This window comes from Microtus pennsylvanicus, chromosome 10, assembly GCF_037038515.1.
Source record: "Microtus pennsylvanicus isolate mMicPen1 chromosome 10, mMicPen1.hap1, whole genome shotgun sequence".
Taxonomy (NCBI): Eukaryota; Metazoa; Chordata; class Mammalia; order Rodentia; family Cricetidae; genus Microtus; species Microtus pennsylvanicus.
Window position 1 is genome coordinate 90409314 of NC_134588.1, and position 19304 is coordinate 90428617.

At 39.2% G+C, this 19304-nt stretch overlaps 1 protein-coding gene across 2 annotated transcripts in view; it reads right to left on the reverse strand.

Annotated features, from left to right (window-relative positions):
- The window catches only part of Atf6 (activating transcription factor 6), a 169506-nt gene that overhangs the window by 75122 nt on the left and 75080 nt on the right, over positions 1–19304 (reverse strand). The window contains exons 10-14 of one of the 2 annotated variants that reach the window (XM_075989061.1): positions 18954–19085; positions 11396–11509; positions 10707–10806; positions 6712–6779; positions 4548–4662 (exon numbers count right to left, since the gene is read on the reverse strand). In XM_075989061.1, coding sequence (XP_075845176.1) covers positions 4548–4662; positions 6712–6779; positions 10707–10806; positions 11396–11509; positions 18954–19085 — 529 coding nt within the window. The remainder of the gene's footprint in view (positions 1–4547; positions 4663–6711; positions 6780–10706; positions 10807–11395; positions 11510–18953; positions 19086–19304) is intronic. The other variant, XM_075989063.1, reaches the window with a different exon arrangement.

Below are 19304 nucleotides of genomic sequence, written 5' to 3' on the forward strand. Positions count from 1 at the left end.
CGCACACGTGGCTGTGTGGAGGCCGAAGCTCTACATCAGGTGTCTCCTGTAACGGCTCGCCACCTTATTTTTGAGACAAGTTCTTTCACTGGACACAAAGCTTGCTAATTTGGCTGTGGACCAATAAGCTCCAGGGATCCTCCTGTATCTGCTTCCCATGCCAGCGCTGAGGTAGCAGACACATGCCACCATATCCAATTTTGATCTGAATGCTGTGGACCTGGACTCAGAGTCCTTGGGCTTATACAGCAAACGTTTTACTAACTGATCATCTCTCTAACCTGAAAACCTGTTCCTAGAGAGAAACTGCCCCAAGATTGGAAAACCTTTCTCAGATACACCTGACTTGGAAACTAACACATATGGATGGTGTTTCAAAGTCCACTGGAAACAGCTAAGGCAGCATTCCTTACCCTTCTCGGGTTTTCTCTTCCTCCTCACGGGCGTCACTTTCCTACCTAACTTCACTGTTCTCAGAATCTGTTTCTGGCCTATGCTCTTGGATTCATTTTCTTACATTCTTTAATCCCACACACTCTCCCTAAACAAACTATTATACAAACTAAATATGTTATATTAAGAAAAAACATTGTATTTAATTACTTTTTTCTTATTTATGTATAGTTTGTTCAAAGTACCTTGGAAGTTTGAGAAAAGCTACTCTCCACCCCTGCCCCTCCAAATCATACCAAAGCAAGCTTTAAAAAAGGAAAAAAGACAAAGGAAAAAGAGATACGAAAGCCTGGAGCCCAACAAGGAGAGACGAGGCTGCTGTACTGGAGGGAAAACCAGGCAGAAGAAAGTCAAAGCGACAGAAATGTTTTCCTTTCAGGATTTCTTCTCTCTGACCCACAGCAGGAACTCAGTAGTGTAGGGATAAGTCCCGCCCCTTAGGGGGCGTGTTCGCCTCGGGCTAATGTCTGCCTATAAATTTGGCGAGCGTGCTCGGAGCTGTCTCTTCTACTTTCCTGGTCTCCGCGGGAACGGTGGTTCTGTAAGTCTATTTCTACATTAAAACTACATATATTTTTACAAACTGTCTGCATTCGTTTACGCCGCTACACAGTAGTTACCCCAAAGCTCTCTGCTTTAGAGAAAATAATGTCACAGGGGCAGAAGTGTGGGATGCGAGAAAGCAAAAGATTGCGATTAAATAATGGTAGATTAAACAGTATGCCCACATGTACTTCTTTAGCAATTAAGACATTTGGTTAAACATAGTAAAAGAAAGCAACCTGGTTGTGCTAGCGGCCTGATTTTAAGTGTTTGGCTCTTGCTAAGCAGAGATAGGAGTTTCAAAAGTTCCTTATTCCTGAATGTCCAATGCCATCATTTCAGTCATGAGATTAAGAACCCAACGAGAGCAAAATCCACCTCCTCTTACTTATGCCACATGACTTCACCAAACTTTTAGGAAAGCATTTCACACCAAAAAGTGGAAGAAAATGCCAAGCATGAGGTAATCCATCCATTACTTCTTGTATTTTCATTTTAGTAAGAGAAAAATGAGCGATCCAGGTATTTTAAGGATTGGATTCCTGTTTCATGACACAGTTTAGAGCCAATGCAATAAAGTTAACTTCCATTTCCCTGCTGTTAAACAGAAAGAAAGAAAGAAAGAAAGAAAGAAAGAAAGAAAGAAAGAAAGAAAGGAGGGAGGGAGGGAGGGAGGGAGGGAGGGAGGGAGGGAGGGAGGGAGGGAGGGAGGGAGGGGGAGGGGAGGAGGGAGGGAGGGAGGGAGGGAGGGAGGGAGGGGGAGGGGAGGAGGGAGGGAGGGAGGGAGGGGAGGGAGGGGATGTTGTAGGTTTATATTTACTCTTCCTAGATATAAAATGCTAGATGATAAATTATAATTAGGAAATGAAAGATACAGACAGAATGTGTGACAGATCCTTAACTGAACTACCTGAACATTAAAAGATGGAAGGAAAAATCAATAATTTCCAACAGCACTTTCCATCATTTAAAAAAAAATGAGACAAAGCATTTTAACTGTGTAGGAAAAAAGTAATTCCTGTATCTTCTTAAAAGCATCTTTATCTTCTTTATTAAAAAAAAAAACTAGTCTCCTTTAATAAAGTTTCTCCTCTCTCTCTCTCTGTCTCTCTCTCTCTCTGTCTCTGTCTCTGTCTCTCTCTCTCTCTCTCTCTCTCTGTGTGTGTGTGTGTGTGTGTGTGTGTGTGTGTGTATGTGTGTAACTTGTTCTCATCCCTACAAGGACATTATAAAGGCAATGATTTCAACCCATGACTTCACGGCTGCTGCTTCTACTATTTGGTATACTCTTTTGATCAAATGAAGGCATATCCTGAAGTACTTTTAAAATTAAAAACATGCTTCTGTAATAAGTTCAGTAACACAGTCATGTCAGCAGCCATCAGGTCCTTATAGAGTACAAGATCCATTCTAAAAGGTTTACTTTTCCTTTAACCTTAACCATAATTGTACCAGTAGAAGAACAAATCATTTAGAGCCTTCATAAAATTCTGTCCTCAGTTTCCCCCTTGACACTTAGAAGAACATTGAGCTGGTAAAGAAATAAACTAATTGTCTGGGAGAACAAGATGAGCATAAGAATTTTGTGAAAAGGCTATGATCACTAGACGACAAGGCTAAAGTATTCCAAACCTCCTTGTATATTTGATAATAACTGAATACATGTGTTACATCTCATCTCCTCAGTCTTCAAGAGCCCAGTTTTCTCTGTTACTGAAACCCACTAACGATTTCTAATGTAGAAAATCACTAACTAGTTCACTGTCAATTTCTGTCAGAATGATTGGCAACAGCAGCTAAGATACAAAAAAAAAATCATTCTACTGTTAGTAAATATTTATTTCTAATTACACATCCACTACAGTCTATTCTTTAAAAATAAATGGTTTAGGCAGCTAGAGAAATGGCTCAGTGGTTAGAAGTGCTTATTCTTGCAGAGGACCTGAGTCCCAACACCTACATCAGATAGCTCACAACTGCCTCTAACTCAGCTCCAAGGGACCCAACATCCTCTTCTGGATTTTGTGGGCAATGTACTTGTTGGGGTTTGAATGAGATATCCCCAGTAGTCTCAAGTATTTGAATGCTTGGTCCCCAGTTGGTGTCACTGTTTGAAGGAAGTATGTCACTGAAGGTGGGCTTTGGGAGTTTAAAGACTCATGTCATTTCCAGTGCGTGCTCTCTCTCTCTCTCTCTCTCTCTCTCTCTCTCTCTCTCTCTCTCTCTCTCTCTCTCTCTCTCTCTCTCTCTCTGCTTTGTGATTATGTGATATGGGATTCCCCTCTGTATGCTGTAAAAACCATCGGTTAGTAAAGAAGCTGCTTTGGGCCTACTGCAGCACAGAATAGGGCAAGGTGGGAATTCCAAACAGAAAGAGGAGGAGAAAGTAGGCAGAGTCAAAGAGAAGCCATGTAGCTGCTACAGGAGACAGACACCAGTTGCTGGACAGAACCTTACCGGTAGGCCACAACCACATGGCCATACACACATAAATAGAAATGGGTTAATTTAAGATATAAGAGCTAGCCAATAAGAAGTGTGAGCTAATAGGCCAAACAGTATTGTAATTAGTACAGTTTCTGTGTGATTATTTCAGGTCAGGCTGGCCAGGAATGAACAAGCAGCCTCCGCCTACAGTTGTGGTTGTGTGAGCCCCAGCTTCCTGCGGCAGCCACCATGATTGCACCTTGCTGCTCTCATTCCATCATCATGAACTCTGGAACCATAAGCCCAAATAACTACTTCTTCCATAAGCTGTCTTGGTTGTGGGGTTTTATCAGAGCAACAGACAGTAACTAATACAGCCTCACATGCACATACCAACATATACAAGTAATCAATTAAAAACAAAATTGATCTAAAAATGGTTTAGGATACAAATGACTGAGGAGTTCCAACCATGTCTGCTTTCCTGGTTAATGTGCAGCACTCTAACGGACTGTCAGATGGAAACCCTATGGAGAATATATTGTCACTTTATAGGGAAAGCAGATGGACTGTAAATGTCTGTGCTTTTTCATGTGGTCTAACATTTAAAAATGCTAGTATATACATTTGTGCTTGCACAACCTGACATTATTTGACACATTCTTCAAGGAATGCAAACATTTAATGAAGAAATAAGAAAGGAAAAAAGAAACTTGGGAACATAGGTCTAAACACTCTACAGCTGACAAATTAATCAGCCTCCATTTCAGAAGTCTGTTCCTTAATTACCAAATAGGCATTGGCTTAAAACCCATAGTAGAAAATGACGTTTTCACTTTCCCTTTGGTTGGAAACAAACAGTAGAGTACAGTGGTGATGGGAATAAAAAACAAGGTGTAGGTCGTGTTTTCTAAGGCACAAAATGTAGCCTGACATCAGTGCCAGGCTCAGCATCTTCAAACGCTGACCAGCTCGGTCAATTGCATCTGTCACAGCGCTCACTCACGCTACTGACTCCAACCTGCCTCCTGCCTACCTCTGGACCTTCTACAGGACTCAGGCTGAGGCCTTATACACAACAGACACTCAAAAATATTTGTTTGATTCTTTCAAAATGAACTTACCCTTCGAAATGACACAACATAAAATGTGTCCCCGCGCCTGCGGATGGCTTCGAAGAAGCCTTGGTAACTTCCTGGTGAAGCATAATACACTTGCAGCTCATTCCCAGAATTCCTACTAAAGGGAGAAGATAGAAAATACCATTAATATTTAAACATATTGAGAATTCCTTCCATTCTAATTCCATTCTTAAGAATCTCTTTCAACCAAAACAGTAGCACTTTTAACAACAATTTTTACTTTTTAATCTTTTTTTAATTGGTACATATTTATGGGGTACCATATAATGTTCAGCTACATTTGACTTAGGCAAATGATATGGTCTTATTGCTATTGTTGCTTGCGGTGCCTGGAAGATCAAACATGAGGTCTCACACCTGCTGCACTAACCGGCGTGGTTCACAGCACAGGTCAGGAAGTGCTATGACTACAATTCCGCCCCACTGCAGTTAGCCCCTTAGACCTGACTTTCTAAGTTCCATTCGCCCGGCTGACATCTGAACTGCTGGATATTGCACTCTCCTGGAATTTCTCAAACTCTTCTGTAGTACTGTGTAGTAACAAGAGATTGTTTTTAGGTCAAACAGACAGAGTCTGAAGTCTAGTTCTACCACTTAGTTCGCTACTTTGAAAATTATTAAAAACAAGCAAAAAAAAAAAAAACTCCCCACCCTTTTCATATATAAAATACACTTTTGAATCATTATATAAATTTAAAGATAAGATTATGTAAAGCACCCAGTCAGGGTGGACAAGATGGCTCATTGGGTAAAAGTACCTGTCACTCAAGCCTAATGACTAAGTTCAATACCCAGAAGCCATATTTAAAAAGCTGGCAGAGGCAGGTGGATCTCACCGCCAGAGCTACACAATGAAACCCTGTCTCAAAAAAACAAAACAAAAAGCCGAGCAAAGGACACAACTGTAATACAGCATTGTTATAGCAATGAGAGAGGTCAAAAAGAAGAATCATTGAATTTTGCATACAAATGGATGGAAATAGAAAACACTATCCTGAGTGAGGTAAGCCAGACCCAAAAAGAGGAACATGGGATGTACTCACTCATATTTGGTTTCTAGCCATAAATAAAGGACATTGGGCTTATAATGCATGTTCCTAGAGAAGCTAAGTAAGAAGGTGAACCCAAAGACAAACACATAGGCATCCTCATGAATATTAACCTTCATCAGGCGATGAAAGGAGACAGAGACAGAGGAGCACGGGACAGAAATCTCAAGGTCCAAATCAGGAGCAGAAGGAGACGGAGCACGAGCAAGGACCTCAGGACCGCGAGGGGTGCACCCACACACTGAGACAATGGGGATGTTCTATCGGGAACTCACCAAGGCCAGCTGGCCTGGGTCTGAAAAAGCATGGGACAAATCCGGACTAGCTGAACATAGAGGACAATGAGGAATACTGAGAACTCAAGAACAATCGCAGTGGGTTTTTGATCCTACTGCACGTACTGGCTTTGGGGGAGCCTAGGCAGTTTGGATGCTCACCTTAGGAGACCTGGATAGAGGTGGGCGGTCCTTGGGCTTCCCACAGGTCAGGGAACCCTTATTGCTCTTAGAGCAGATGAGGGAGGGTGACGTGATCGGGGGAGGGGGAGGGAAATGGGAGGCGGTTGCGGGGAGGAGGCAGAAATCCTTAATAAATAAATAAATTAAAAAAAAAAAAGAAGAATCATCTAGAAGACTGTGGGCCAGCTAGCCTGGAGTTCACAGTGCAACAGAAACAAGTGACCCTGCATTGGGCAGAAGAGAGAACAACTCCCCAGAGATTTTCACTGACTTAATTACACATATATGCACACACAAAATAATAGTTTTTTAATGTGACCACTAAGCAAGACACCTACAAAGGAGAAAAGGCAATATCTCTCTCCCTGAGGCTTATGAAACTGATAAAAATCAAGAACAAGAAAGCAATATGCACTTGGGATTTTCAGTAAAATTATGAATGAAAAACATTCTGATTAAATCTGTATTTAAGAGATTGGGAGAGGTGATCTTTTTATTGGGATTGCTAATTGGTAGTATATATTAATTTGAGCGGATATAAAAGTCATAAAGGAGCACAAAAAGGAGGTGTGAATTTCAACTTCACTAAAATACAATACAGTTCAAGCTCTTTTGCCAAGAGCTTTGGCATCTTCTTACCTGATGCTAGTGGTTTCTGTGTACTGGACAGCCATCAGTTGAGAATTTGAGCCCTGCTCCAGAGCACCCTGGAAGAGAGAAAGAGATTTAGGAAATAAAACAAAAAACTTCCAATACTGACTATACGTGATTTGTCATTTAGAATCCTTCGGGTCATACTGTAGACTCAGAATATATCTTATGCAGTCTTATAAGACATTTCAGGCATTTCCCACAAAGTTTACAGAAAGAATGAGAAAGTTCAGTCCAACCAATCTGAGTTTTATGACCGAATTGTACAAGTATAACTGGTCATGTAACAACTTTCATTTGTCAAAAATTATTATGCTACAAGTTTTTAAGAAATAGGAAAGGCTCAGAACGAAACAAGATTTCCACTGTTCACCAATTTAACACAAATTCCTCATGCCTATCACGCCTATCAATTGTATGTCATGAAAGGCATCTAACCCACGACTCTCTTGGCCAGAGAACAATTCAGTGTGGAACCATTATCAGTGGCCCACATGTTAACACTAAAAACTTCTAGCCAGGCGATGGTGGTGCACGCCTTTAATCCCAGCACTCGGGAGGCAGAGGCAGGCGGATCTCTGTGAGTTCGAGACCAGCCTGGTCTACAGAGCTAGTTCCAGGACAGGCTCCAAAGCCTCAGAGAAACCCTGTCTCGAAAAAACAAAACAAAACAAAACAAAAAAAAAGAAACTTCTATTTCACAAAACAGCATTTTCTCTGTCCTCTCTCCTCTTAAATTTTCTGGAATTTTTATAAGCTAATCTTCAGGAGAGTCTTGTAAGAGTTTCATAATTCAAAGGTACATTACTATAATTCCATTACAAAGTGACCTTATTATTACTTTACAACAATAAGTATTTTTGATATATAAATAATAGTCAAATCATAAATGTCCTGAAATGTATTAATTTACTATGTTCATACATCCATGCTTATATGAAGTATGGCTTCAGAATTAGATATCTGCTTTCCTTTAAGAGGCTCAGGGGTTTAGACTCCACCAGTAAGACAAACTTGCTCCAGATGCAGAAGAAGAGACAGACAGTACCCTGTCCCTCTGGCTGTGGAGGCAGCTGATGTGCACAGTTTAGCAGATCAGTGTGCTCTGCAGTGCGAGGCTAGACCAATGCCAGGAAGCAGCTTTGGGACTGCCAGATCCCTACAGCACTGGCTGGGCCTGCCTATGCCCTCAAGGAGACCTAAGAACCAATAAAGCTGCAACAGTAGGCAAAGAAGGATGAAGAGGCTCAAAAAAGCACATTCAGGATAATCATAGACACAGACCCTCACAAGTCAGAACTTAAGCTCAACTATACAAATTTTAATTATCTATGGCTAAAAACAGTTGCACATGGTTAAAGTCTGTGCTTCTTGATATCCTTTTAATATGCTTGATCATATTATATAACATTTCCAAATAAACATTAAGCTTTGCCTTCCCATGTGTGCTTTCCTCCCTCCCTCTACTCCTCCCTGTCTCTCTCATCCTCTCCCCAACCCCAGACAGAGTCTCACTTTAGCCCTGTAACCCAGGCTAGTCTAGAACTCATTATGTAGCCCAGGCTGGCCTCATATTAATGATGATCTTGTCTCAGCTTCCTGGGTTCTGTGACTACAGATGCAAGTCACTGCCACCATACCCGGCTAAAATCTCTTTTCTCTCTCTCTCTCTCTCTCTCTCTCTCTCTCTCTCTCTCTCTCTCTCTCTCTCTCTCTCTCTCTGTCCCTCCCTCCTTCACCCCTTCTTTCCCTTTCTTTAAAGACAGGGTCCCACTATGCTGCCCTACATGGCTTGGAACTCATATAGCCTAGGCTGGCCTCAAACTCACAGAGGTCTGCCTGCCTCTGCTTCTCCTGCTGTCGAAGCGCCAGCATGTGAGCACCACCATGCTCAGCAAGATGTTTCTATCAGCACCTAAAGCAAACATGCAAACCAGGTGAAAATTTTTATATCCAAAAATAAAACCTCTTTCTTGTCTCTTATTCTCTACCCCACAGATGGAGATTTCTCTACAATCAGCTCCATTTTTCCGTGTTATTTTCCCAGGTTCACTTCATCGGGCTTTTGTCACTACAACCATAGTGAAGCAGCCATCCTGGCCACCAGTGAGTTCTAATGGGAAGTGTTGACAGTAATCATTTTCATTGTTCCCCGGGCCTTTGGCTGGGCTGGGGCAACACTGCCCTTTACCAATCTCCATCTTAGTGCCCAGCCCCTTTCAAGCACTGGTTCTGTTGTAGCCCACACATGGGCAGTGCCCAACACTGAGTTTATCACTGTTCTCTCTCTTCTTTAGTTTCACACTGGGAAGCACCACCCAAAAATCAAACATTTAGCCTCAACCTCTCTCCTAAGTCCAGACTTGGATATATGATTGTCTACTAGATGTCTTCAATCAAATGTCTAAAATTCATATCTAAAGTTCTTGACTCCTGTTTCTAACTCCCTCCTCAGTCTGTGTCTCAGTAAATGGCATCGCTATTAATCCAGCACTTAAGACAAAGAAATCATCACCAATTCCCTTTTACTTTATAGCAACAATTCCTTAACAGTTTTACTTTCAAAATATATTTGGATCCCCATTCTTTCCTCTACCTTCATATCTACCATAACAGAATAGATCCAAAGATCTCTCATTTGGGCCACTGACATGGCATTTTAGCTGACCTACCTTCTTCCACTCACTCCCCTCAGTCTACTTTGGCAGCTAAAATGAACATCTTTGTCTCTTTGTTTTTCTTTTATGAGATGAGGTCTCACTACATATCTCAGACTAGCCTTGAATTCACACTCCTGCCTCTGTCTCCCAAGTTAACTAATGAGTTTTACCACTCCTAGCCAAAATGATCTTTCAAAAACATAAATCAGATCAAGTCATTCCCCTGACCAAACCCAGCAGTGGAGCCCTTAACACCTAGAATGAAATCCAGAGTTCACACCAGAGCCATGCTGTGGCTGAGCTCTCACCTCTGCAGCCTCTGAGGTCTGATCTACCCCCCACCCCAGCCTCGGCATCCCCTCCAGCTTTACTCAGCAAATACGCAAACCGTTCCTCCTAGAGCTCTTTGCATTTGCGATTCCCGGGTCTGGCAACTGCTTCACTGCATTTCCCCCTAAATCCTGGAGCTATGAAGAATTCGCAGAAGAGATGAGCTTCTATCCCATCCAGCTGTAAGACGCTGAGGCTGTCAGAACAGCTGAATCAATGACTTTGATACAATATCTTTCTAAAGTGGAATTTCTTGAGAAAAGCCTTCTCAAGTGATTTAATCTAAAATAACCACTATTTTCTACGTTTAGATTCTAATCTTCCTATCTTAATTTTTCCATAGAAAACACACTTCTCATTTTGAGTGTGTGTATGTCTATATGTAGGTACGTATTCCTCAGTTCTCCCTGGCTCATTAGCATCATTATAGTAATGTTTATTGGGAAATCAGTGTGTCAATTGCTAGGCTACATGCTTCAGAAGTAGTAACAAGGACCCCACGAATGACAGAACGATTAAAATGTCACCTCCTGGCAAACAAAGAAGTAGAACTGAAAAGTCCTAAGGTAACTAACTTGTAATGGAACATGCCTAAGTTCAAAAGCGCCCCCATGGTGTGTTCCTCCCGACAATTTGCCATGTGTTTATAACATTTCCTTCGAAAAGGGAGGGGAATAAACATTATTATTTATTGTATTGCCTGTGCTGATAGAGAAAGGGGGCAGGAGGGAGAGAGAGACAGACAGAGAGACAGAGAGAGAGCGCACATGCAGGAAGGAGTGCCATGCCAGGAAACGTTGCTGCTGTAAGACCCAAACTAATGTGCTACAAAGCTGCAGAGGGGTTTCCGTGGCAATGGATGCTGCATCAGAAGCAGCCACAGTGAGGAAGGAATAAGGCTTAAGTCCCCAAATCTCCCACAGAAGAAAGCTCCACTGGAAGAAGCTCCCAGCAACTGTGCTGTCATTTCTTCAGACATGAGCGGAAACAAACCTGAAGAATACGGGTTTTCTGTTGGTGATTTGTCATTCGTCTTGATTTGGTCCTTTCCACTTCGTGTCTATGAACCCAGCCTCGAAGCTCATGGTTCAACCTACAGAACAGATTAATCAAATATATTTAACAGAAGTTAACTGTTTTACTCTTTCGTTGGAAATTAATTTAATCATTCTGTAGTTCCCAAAGAGCCTAACATACCTGAGTACACAACAATGCTTTCTGGTTTGAAAAAAAAAATTACTGACATTTAATATTGCTTTTAATAAGACATGCATTCTTATAAGGCAACCTCCTCAATTATGAGTTCAAAATTCAAAGAAATAAGAGCAAGTATGTCCAGAACAACATAGTCAAACACTACCTTCCTAATGTGAAAAGAAACAAACAATGCTCTTTGCTGAGAACATTCTATCCCCAAGTGTAGTCTTGCCCTGACTTTAATATCCACTTCATCCATTAGCTTTCAAATGAGAAACACAAACCGGGCAATCAGCACATTAAACAGACCTATCACCACCTCTGCCAGGCTGGTAGAGCAACCAGACAACCGACAATCTTACAGTACCCAACAAGTCATTCAGATTCTCTTGGCCTCTTAGTAAACATGAAGAATTGCTTTCCTAAGTTCTGAAGCCACCATAGGAGGCCATGCAGGTGTCTCTGCAGCAACCCACAGCACTCACCTGAGAGATTCTGTTGTATTAATCAGAGGCTGACATGGAGGTGGAGGAATATAAAGCAGTGGTTCTTCAGTTAGCACCATTAAGGCTTTGTCATTTGAAACAGAATGATCATATCTGAAAGAAACACACAGAAAAATTGTTTCTGTGAATCATAAATTTTATAAAGTTTACTAGTACTGATTTGTCATTAAAACAAACATATACCAAACTGAACATATTGTGAGACAGAAATGAACATAGTGAAAAAGTAAAGTATAAACCAGATGGTAGAACTATCACTTTCTGAGCTTCTAAGAGATGGCAGAGAAAAAACACTATTATTTCCTGGGCAGCGCACAGTCTGTGTCTTCGGTGAATTCAATGAACTATAGTGTTGCTGGCGTAGAGGAGGTGACACAGTGGCGAGAGGAATCAGGGAAAGAGCTAGCAGTAGACAGGAAAGTACATTATTGCACGACAAGGCTTAAAGATTGCGGTCATTGTCATTCTGTGATAACAAGTTTGTATGAAGTGGGGTAGAGTAAGACATAAAACAATTGGCAGGAAAAGTAACAAAGTTGAAAACTGAATAAAACAGAGCCATGGATGACTTTGAGTCACTAATAAACACCAGACGACAATAACTAGCTCTTCTGTAACTGTCACACTGCTTTATGTCACATGAATTCATACCAAGGGTGTGATAAGAACAAAACCTAAGTTAAAATTAGAATCTGAACTGGGCCCATTACCTATTATTTCCTCAGTCTGTATTTTACTCTATCTCATTAAGAAGTCTTAGATTTTCTCTGAATATTTTATATAAGATGTTCTGAATTTATAATTAGATATACTAAAATACAAAATTGAACATGGTAAGATTCATGTTTTCCATTTATTCATTAAGTATTTGCTGGCTACTGTCTATGTGCTGGGTAATCCAAGAGAGAACAAGAGAAGTCTATATCTTCAAAGACCTAACAGGAAGACAGATCAAATACAAAACAACAACAACAAAACAACTCCACATACATAAAATTCAAAAAAAACTGTGCTAAGTCTTGTAAAAGAAGCATAGGACTCAAATAGCCAAGCATGGCAGCATCTACTTCAGATAAACAGTCTAAGGAAGAGATGGTATTAAGTCAAGGCCTAAATGACAAGATTAAGTCAACTGCACAGACACTAGGAAAAGCAGATGTGAGATGGAAGTGAGAAAAAGTCAGACTCTAGAAACCCAGAAAAGTGCTGAAGAGTTGTGGCAAGTGGGACAGACACAAGAGGAAAAGACAGAGGCTGGGTCACAATTAGGACTTGATGATTGAAAGAGAAGTCACAAAGTATGGAAGTGGCATATTTCAATTTACCCTTGCACCTTGAAATTGTATAAACAATGAATATTAGTTAAACAAGGAAGGAACAATGGTCCTCTGTGCACATTAATTTTGAAATGCTGAAAGAAAAAGTCAAAGAGACGACTGGATGTGTAAACGCAAGTATGAGAAGTTTGACCTGGAAACAGGAATTTAAGAAGCAATCATGTATACAGACATGGAGTGTGTAGCAAGGATGAGTCATGTCAGCAGAAAGAAAACAAAGTTGACAGCTTTAAAGCTTGGGATTGGACAAAGGAGAAGCCTACAAAGAAATGAGAATGGAAGAAAGGAAGATGGAGTGAGCAGGCATGATAATATTGTGCATGGGAGGCTGACGTGGGATACCCCGCTGTATGCTGTGAATATATTTTATTACCACTGGCTAATAAAGAAGCTGATTTGGCCAATAGCCAAGCAAAAAGAGCAGGAGGGAAATCCAAGCAAAGATAGAGAGAAAGAAGGCAGAGTCAAGGGAGAAGCAAGCAGCCGCCAGAGAAGCAAGATGTAAAGTAACAATCCACAGGCCTCATGGCAAAATATAGAATAATAGGAAGGGGCTAATTTAAGTTGTAAGATCTAGTTAATAATAAGGCTGAGATAATATGTCAAACAGTTCATAATTAATATAAGTCTGATAGGAGAAACACAGGATAGGGTGGACAGTGTTGAGGGGAAAAGAAGGGGAAACTCTAAGCCAGCAAGCAATCTGGAGATAATCAGACCTTCACTAACTAGACAGTCAGAGCTCTAGGCTGTGTGCAAACCATTCTATAAAACAGAAGAAATTTCAGCAAATAAATCACAACAGGAAAGAGCAATGTTAGAGAGCTAGAGTTAATGGGAATTCTTGGGCTAAAGACAACTTGTGGCTGATGCCTTAAATGGAAACCATCCTTTCCTGTTTACTAGAAGACATCTGTCATTTAAGCCTGATGTCCTACATCTTGAGGTAATAATTATTACTGACTTTCTCTATATTACTAATATTCTTTCTTACAAGTATCCCAGTTTGGCTGATAAATTATATTGCTACAAATACAATCGTGCATATATGTACATATACTTTTAACACTGAAAAAAATCTATGCAACTACAACTTGCTAGTGGTAATATGCTAACAGCAAACAAATAGAACATTTAAATGACAGGATTATTTACCCTTCCTTTATTCGGACTATAATTCTGAAACAAAAATGAGGCATTTAAAAAAACAGATTATGGTAAAGGAAAATTGAGCAGCCCAATAATAAGGAAGAGGACAGAATTAGTTATAAAAAGTCCCTGTCCCATCCCAAAAGAACAAACGTCCAGAGCTAGAACGTTTCAGCAAACTGCGCAAGAAGCGCTAAAGTGAGCCAGATGTGGCACACACCTAACACGCCAGCTATCCAAAAGTCGAGACAGAAAGACTGTTAAGTTGAGGCTAGCCTGGCAACTTAATGAAACTCTTTGAAAAAACAAACAAACGAAAGAACAAAAACTAATGTAAATTTGTCTCAAACTAGTCCAAAGAACTGAAAGAAAGGAAACCCTTCCAAAGTTGTTCTATCCTGACATCAAAGTCCCACAAGAACACATTCAAGAAAGGAATTCATAGACCAGAATCCCTGATTATCATAGCTATTAAATTTTTCAACAAAGTACTAGCAACTCAAATCCAAAATATCAAAAAGATTATACATCATGATCAAGTGGTATTTATTATAGAAATTCAAGGATGGCTCAATTATACACAAATAAAAAATGTAACACACCATATCAACAGAATTGAAAACAAAAACTTTATGATTGTTTCAAAAGAAGAAGAAAAAGCATTTAGTAAAACTCAACATCCTATCATGAAAAAAAAAGAAAAGAAAATTAAGTGTAGAGACCAGCCATATAATTTTCTGGTTCCTTCTCCCCATCTTTCTGGGACCATCCAGGACCATCCGGGAGTGTTTTACCAATAAACCTAGATTTTTAATCTTAATCGTGGTTTGGTTTGCTGTGTCAGCAGAGAGACTTAAAATCGGGGTATGGAAACCTTTCATTAGGTATGAAAGAACTTACCTAAACACAATAAAGTCCCCATATGACAGACCAACATCATACTGAACATCATACTGAATGAGAAGGAGCTGAAATATACACAAATCCTCTAAACTCACGAGCAAGACAAAGGTTTCTACCTTCACTTATTCAAAATAGTATTGGAAGCCTTAGAGCCAAAAGCAAAATAAAACAAGAAAGGGCCTCAAATCCTTTTTCACAGACAACAGGATTTTATAGAGAAAACTCTTGACTCCACAAAAATCAATTAGAACTGACAATCAAGTTCAGTTTTGAGGTTAGAGGGTGTGGTCCAGTGGTAGAATGACTGACTTCCTTGCTTGCATGAGGTCCATGAATAGGAAGACTGTAGCTACTGTTAAAGAATAAAATAACCTACTCACAGCTGCTAGAACAAATACCTAAGAACAAATTCGGTAAAGGGAATAGATAATCTGCAATGAAATTCATCAGGCACACTAGTGGAGGAATCCATGGAAGGACATCCCACGTTCATGAACTATATAATTAACATTGTTAAAATACACATACTACCCAAAGTGGTCTAGAGATCCACGTAATTCTTACCAAAATACAAGGTAAGTACTTACCAAGTGAGTTATCTCTCCAGTCATTTATCAAAGTACAAATAACATTTGACATAGAAATAAAAACATATTCCTATAATGTGTACAGAACTACAAAAGACTCCAAACCACTAAAGCAATGAGGTAGAAGCTGATCAGCCTCAGCTATACAGAGAGTTTGGAACCAGCATGGATATATGAGATTCTATTTTAAAAGAAAAAAATCAATGTTATCATAACCAGAATAGCATGATATGAGAGGGAAAAAACCATAAACTATTAGAACATAGAACTCAGAAATAAATTCATATATTCCTAGACAACTAAACTTTCCCAAAGGCGGCAAAAACATGTCAGAAGTCTTTTCAATGAACAGTGACAGGAAAACTTTTGTATGTACGGTAAAAAGAAACTATTCCTCTACAGATCAGCAGACACATTCTAAACTCAAAAAAGAAGAAAAAAAGGACATGCTTCAAGATATTGATCTGAGCAAAGATTTTTTTATGATCCTAAAACAAGACAACAAAAGCAAAATTTAAATGAAATTACATAAAATTAAAAACTTTTGTATAGCAAACAGAGTGAAGAACTTGACTAAGAGAAAATACCAGCATATTATTGATCCAGTAAGAAATGTATGACGAACTCAAGTGACCATAGTTCATGACTGAAGTCTTTACATTCTGGGTTATACAGCAAGTTCCAGGATAACCTGGGAACTTTTGGGAACAAACTGTGTCTCAAAACAAAGGAAACAAAAATAAGCTACTCATATAACTCAACAGCAAAGAAAATCTATTTTTTAATGGATGAATAATCTGAAGCGCTACCTCTCAAGAAATAGACACATACACACACACATACACACACACACACACACATATATACAACCATCTCCAGTCACGGAAATGTAAATCAACACCACAATGAGATGCCATCTGATGCTAATTAGAACAGCTAGTCTCATAAAACAAACAATGGCAAAGTACGAGGAAGGAGACGACTCAAACACTGTTGGTGGGAATGAAACAGAGAGCAGCCACTGTGTAAACAGTATACAAGTTCCTCAGAGAACTGGAAACATGACTATTTCAATTCAAAGAATCAAAATTCATGTCAAAAAGACATCTACCCACATGCCCATGTTTATTGCAGTATTAGTCACAATAGCCAAGATATGAAAATTAATCTAAGTGTCCACTGATAGAAGAATAAAGAAAACACAGATACTAATATTCATAAAACTAACTGAAATTTTGTCATTTTCACCAACATGGATAGAATTATAGGACAATGCAACAAAGGAAATAAGGTACAAAAAATACCGTATTTTCTCACTTATCTGCGGAAGCTAGAAATCTGCTATCACAGAGTATAAAGTATAATCAAGTATATCTGAGTCTAAAAAGATAAGGGGGAGAGAGGGACATGAAGGAGAGTCATTAATGGGCACCAGAGTGTGACTGGATAAGATAGAGCAGTTTAAATGTTCTACAGCACAGAAGACTAGCTATGGTTGACCACAATGCCTCAAATATTTTAACATATTTAGCACCGAAGAGTTTGAATGGTCTCAACAATATGAAAAAATGAGTATCTGTCTCAGATGATGGATACACTAATTACTCTGGTCCAATCACTATATATTATAAACATCAAAATGACAGGCACAGCGCAGTCTATAAACATGCCTGATTAAAATTCAATGTCAATTAAAATTTTTAAGTACTTTTAAAAGATAGGAAACTCATGTAATAGTAGCAGTTTAAAATTAAATTTAATCATTTTTTCAAAAGAAAAATACATATAGGTGTCCTGACAACACATATAAACATCTAAAATGCAGCTCAGAACAAATTCATACTTGGAATTTTCAAATGTTTCCCAAATAATTTTTAAAATTTTTGTATTCAATTATCAATGATAATAGCATAAACTTCAAACTAATGGACTAATATTTGCTTAAATCTCCTATAATAAGCTTCAGACCTGCAGGTTGCTAAGAAGCGATTATCTCTTCTTACGGAGACCAGTACCTCAGATACACACAACCATCGGTGACTATGGGCAGGAGACACAGAGATGGTTTACATATTTCAAGTACTTTCATGTACTCGTCCCAATGAGTTATAAATTTCTTCAGGGTGATAAGTTTCACCCTGAAAGTTGCCTAGGCCTCTCCGATGAATGTACATCAACTGGCCACTACACTTTCCAGGAGTCAGCATTTTCAGCTCATGCTATTGCGAACACATACATGAAGGCTTCTCTTTATTATGGTTATTTTAGAATAAAGAATATTCCCATAAAGTACAAAATCAATAATTAGTTCTTATTTTTAGCAATTAACCACATTTGATCAAACACTACTAAGTCCAAAGACTTATTCAACTTCAAACAGAGTTCTGTGGACAACCATAGAACTCAAAATTACAGAACATGGAGAATAAACCTGGGCCAATTTTGGGAAAAAAAGAACAAACTAATAAGCTCTACCAATTTAAGGGACACTGTTACTACTACCAATGTCAGCAATTCAGAAATGTGACAAATTCTAACACGTAAAAAAACAAATTAGCATAAACAATATGTAACGCTTTCTAATATCACACCATCTATCTATCCCCTGCTATGCTGCACTGCCATAGGCCCCTCGGCCCCTCCCTCAACACAGAGGAAGGATTCCTTGTGAAACTGCAGAGAGCTCAGGGCAAGCAGGTCTGTGTCATTTTCAAGCACTTCATCATACTGTGACGGCTGCTGCACTGCGACCTCTCTGCCTGCTGCTCAAGATTCTGGCTTGTCTCTAACAAGAATCCCCAAACACACAGGGCAATATTTATGAAAAAGGATATAGCTCTAAAAACTGTACCTTCTTCTAATTAACATACTATGAGAACTGTGTTTTCATGTACATCTCTGTTTTAACATTAAGCAGAACAGAAATTTACCAAAGTATCTGTTAAATTATAAAAAGGAAAGGAATCAGAAAACACGACAAATAATAATTTTACTTAATGACTACAAATAGGTTCAACTATATCATTCCGTCATATCTATTCATAGGCATAAATATTAGTTAAATGTACTAAACCATAATAGGGTGAAAAAACTAAAGCTGGTACATGTATTCTAACATATATGTATATCAATACAAGCAGATTATCTGATCACATCTCAACAAAAATCCTAAACTGGAAAAAGTTTCAAAGTAAATTTATTCTTAAAATTGATTTTAAAAATAAAACAAATTGAAGCTGGAGAGGTGGCTCACAGGTTAAAAGCACTGGCTGCTCTTTCAGAGGTCCTTAGTTCAAGTCCCAACAACCACATGGTAGCTTCCAACCATCTGTAATGAGATATGTCACCCTCTTCTGGCCTGCAGGCATACATGCAGACAGATACTATATACATGATAAATAATTCTTTTCTATTTTTAAAAAATAAAAATAAAACAAATTAATGGCATCACTATTTCATTTGCTCCATTACCCAAAGCCTATATGAACTATTCACATGTCAAGCGACAACAGGTAAGATTCTCCAGTTCATTAAATCAGCACGGCCAACAGGCCATCCCACCTGTAGCTGTTTTTCTGGTTGATAACATCTGATGGGTCTTGAACTTCTTTAGCGGAAAATTCCAAAAGATGCCTCCTTTGGCTTGCAGCGTTCATACTGGGCTTCACTCTCCTGGAATCCTGCTCCAGCATGCTAAAAACAACGACAACAACAAATGAACCAGTAGTTGAAATTAATATGGCACACACATAAGCTATATCTAGCTAGAAAGCAAGCAAGATCTGCCTATAGAGTCACACGTGCGGCAAAAAAAAAAAAAAAAAATCAAGGCCTGGAAACAAGTAGAGCACTGATTCCTTAAGTACTCTAGGCCTGACATCTCGTACATAACCAACAATTTAAAAATAATTT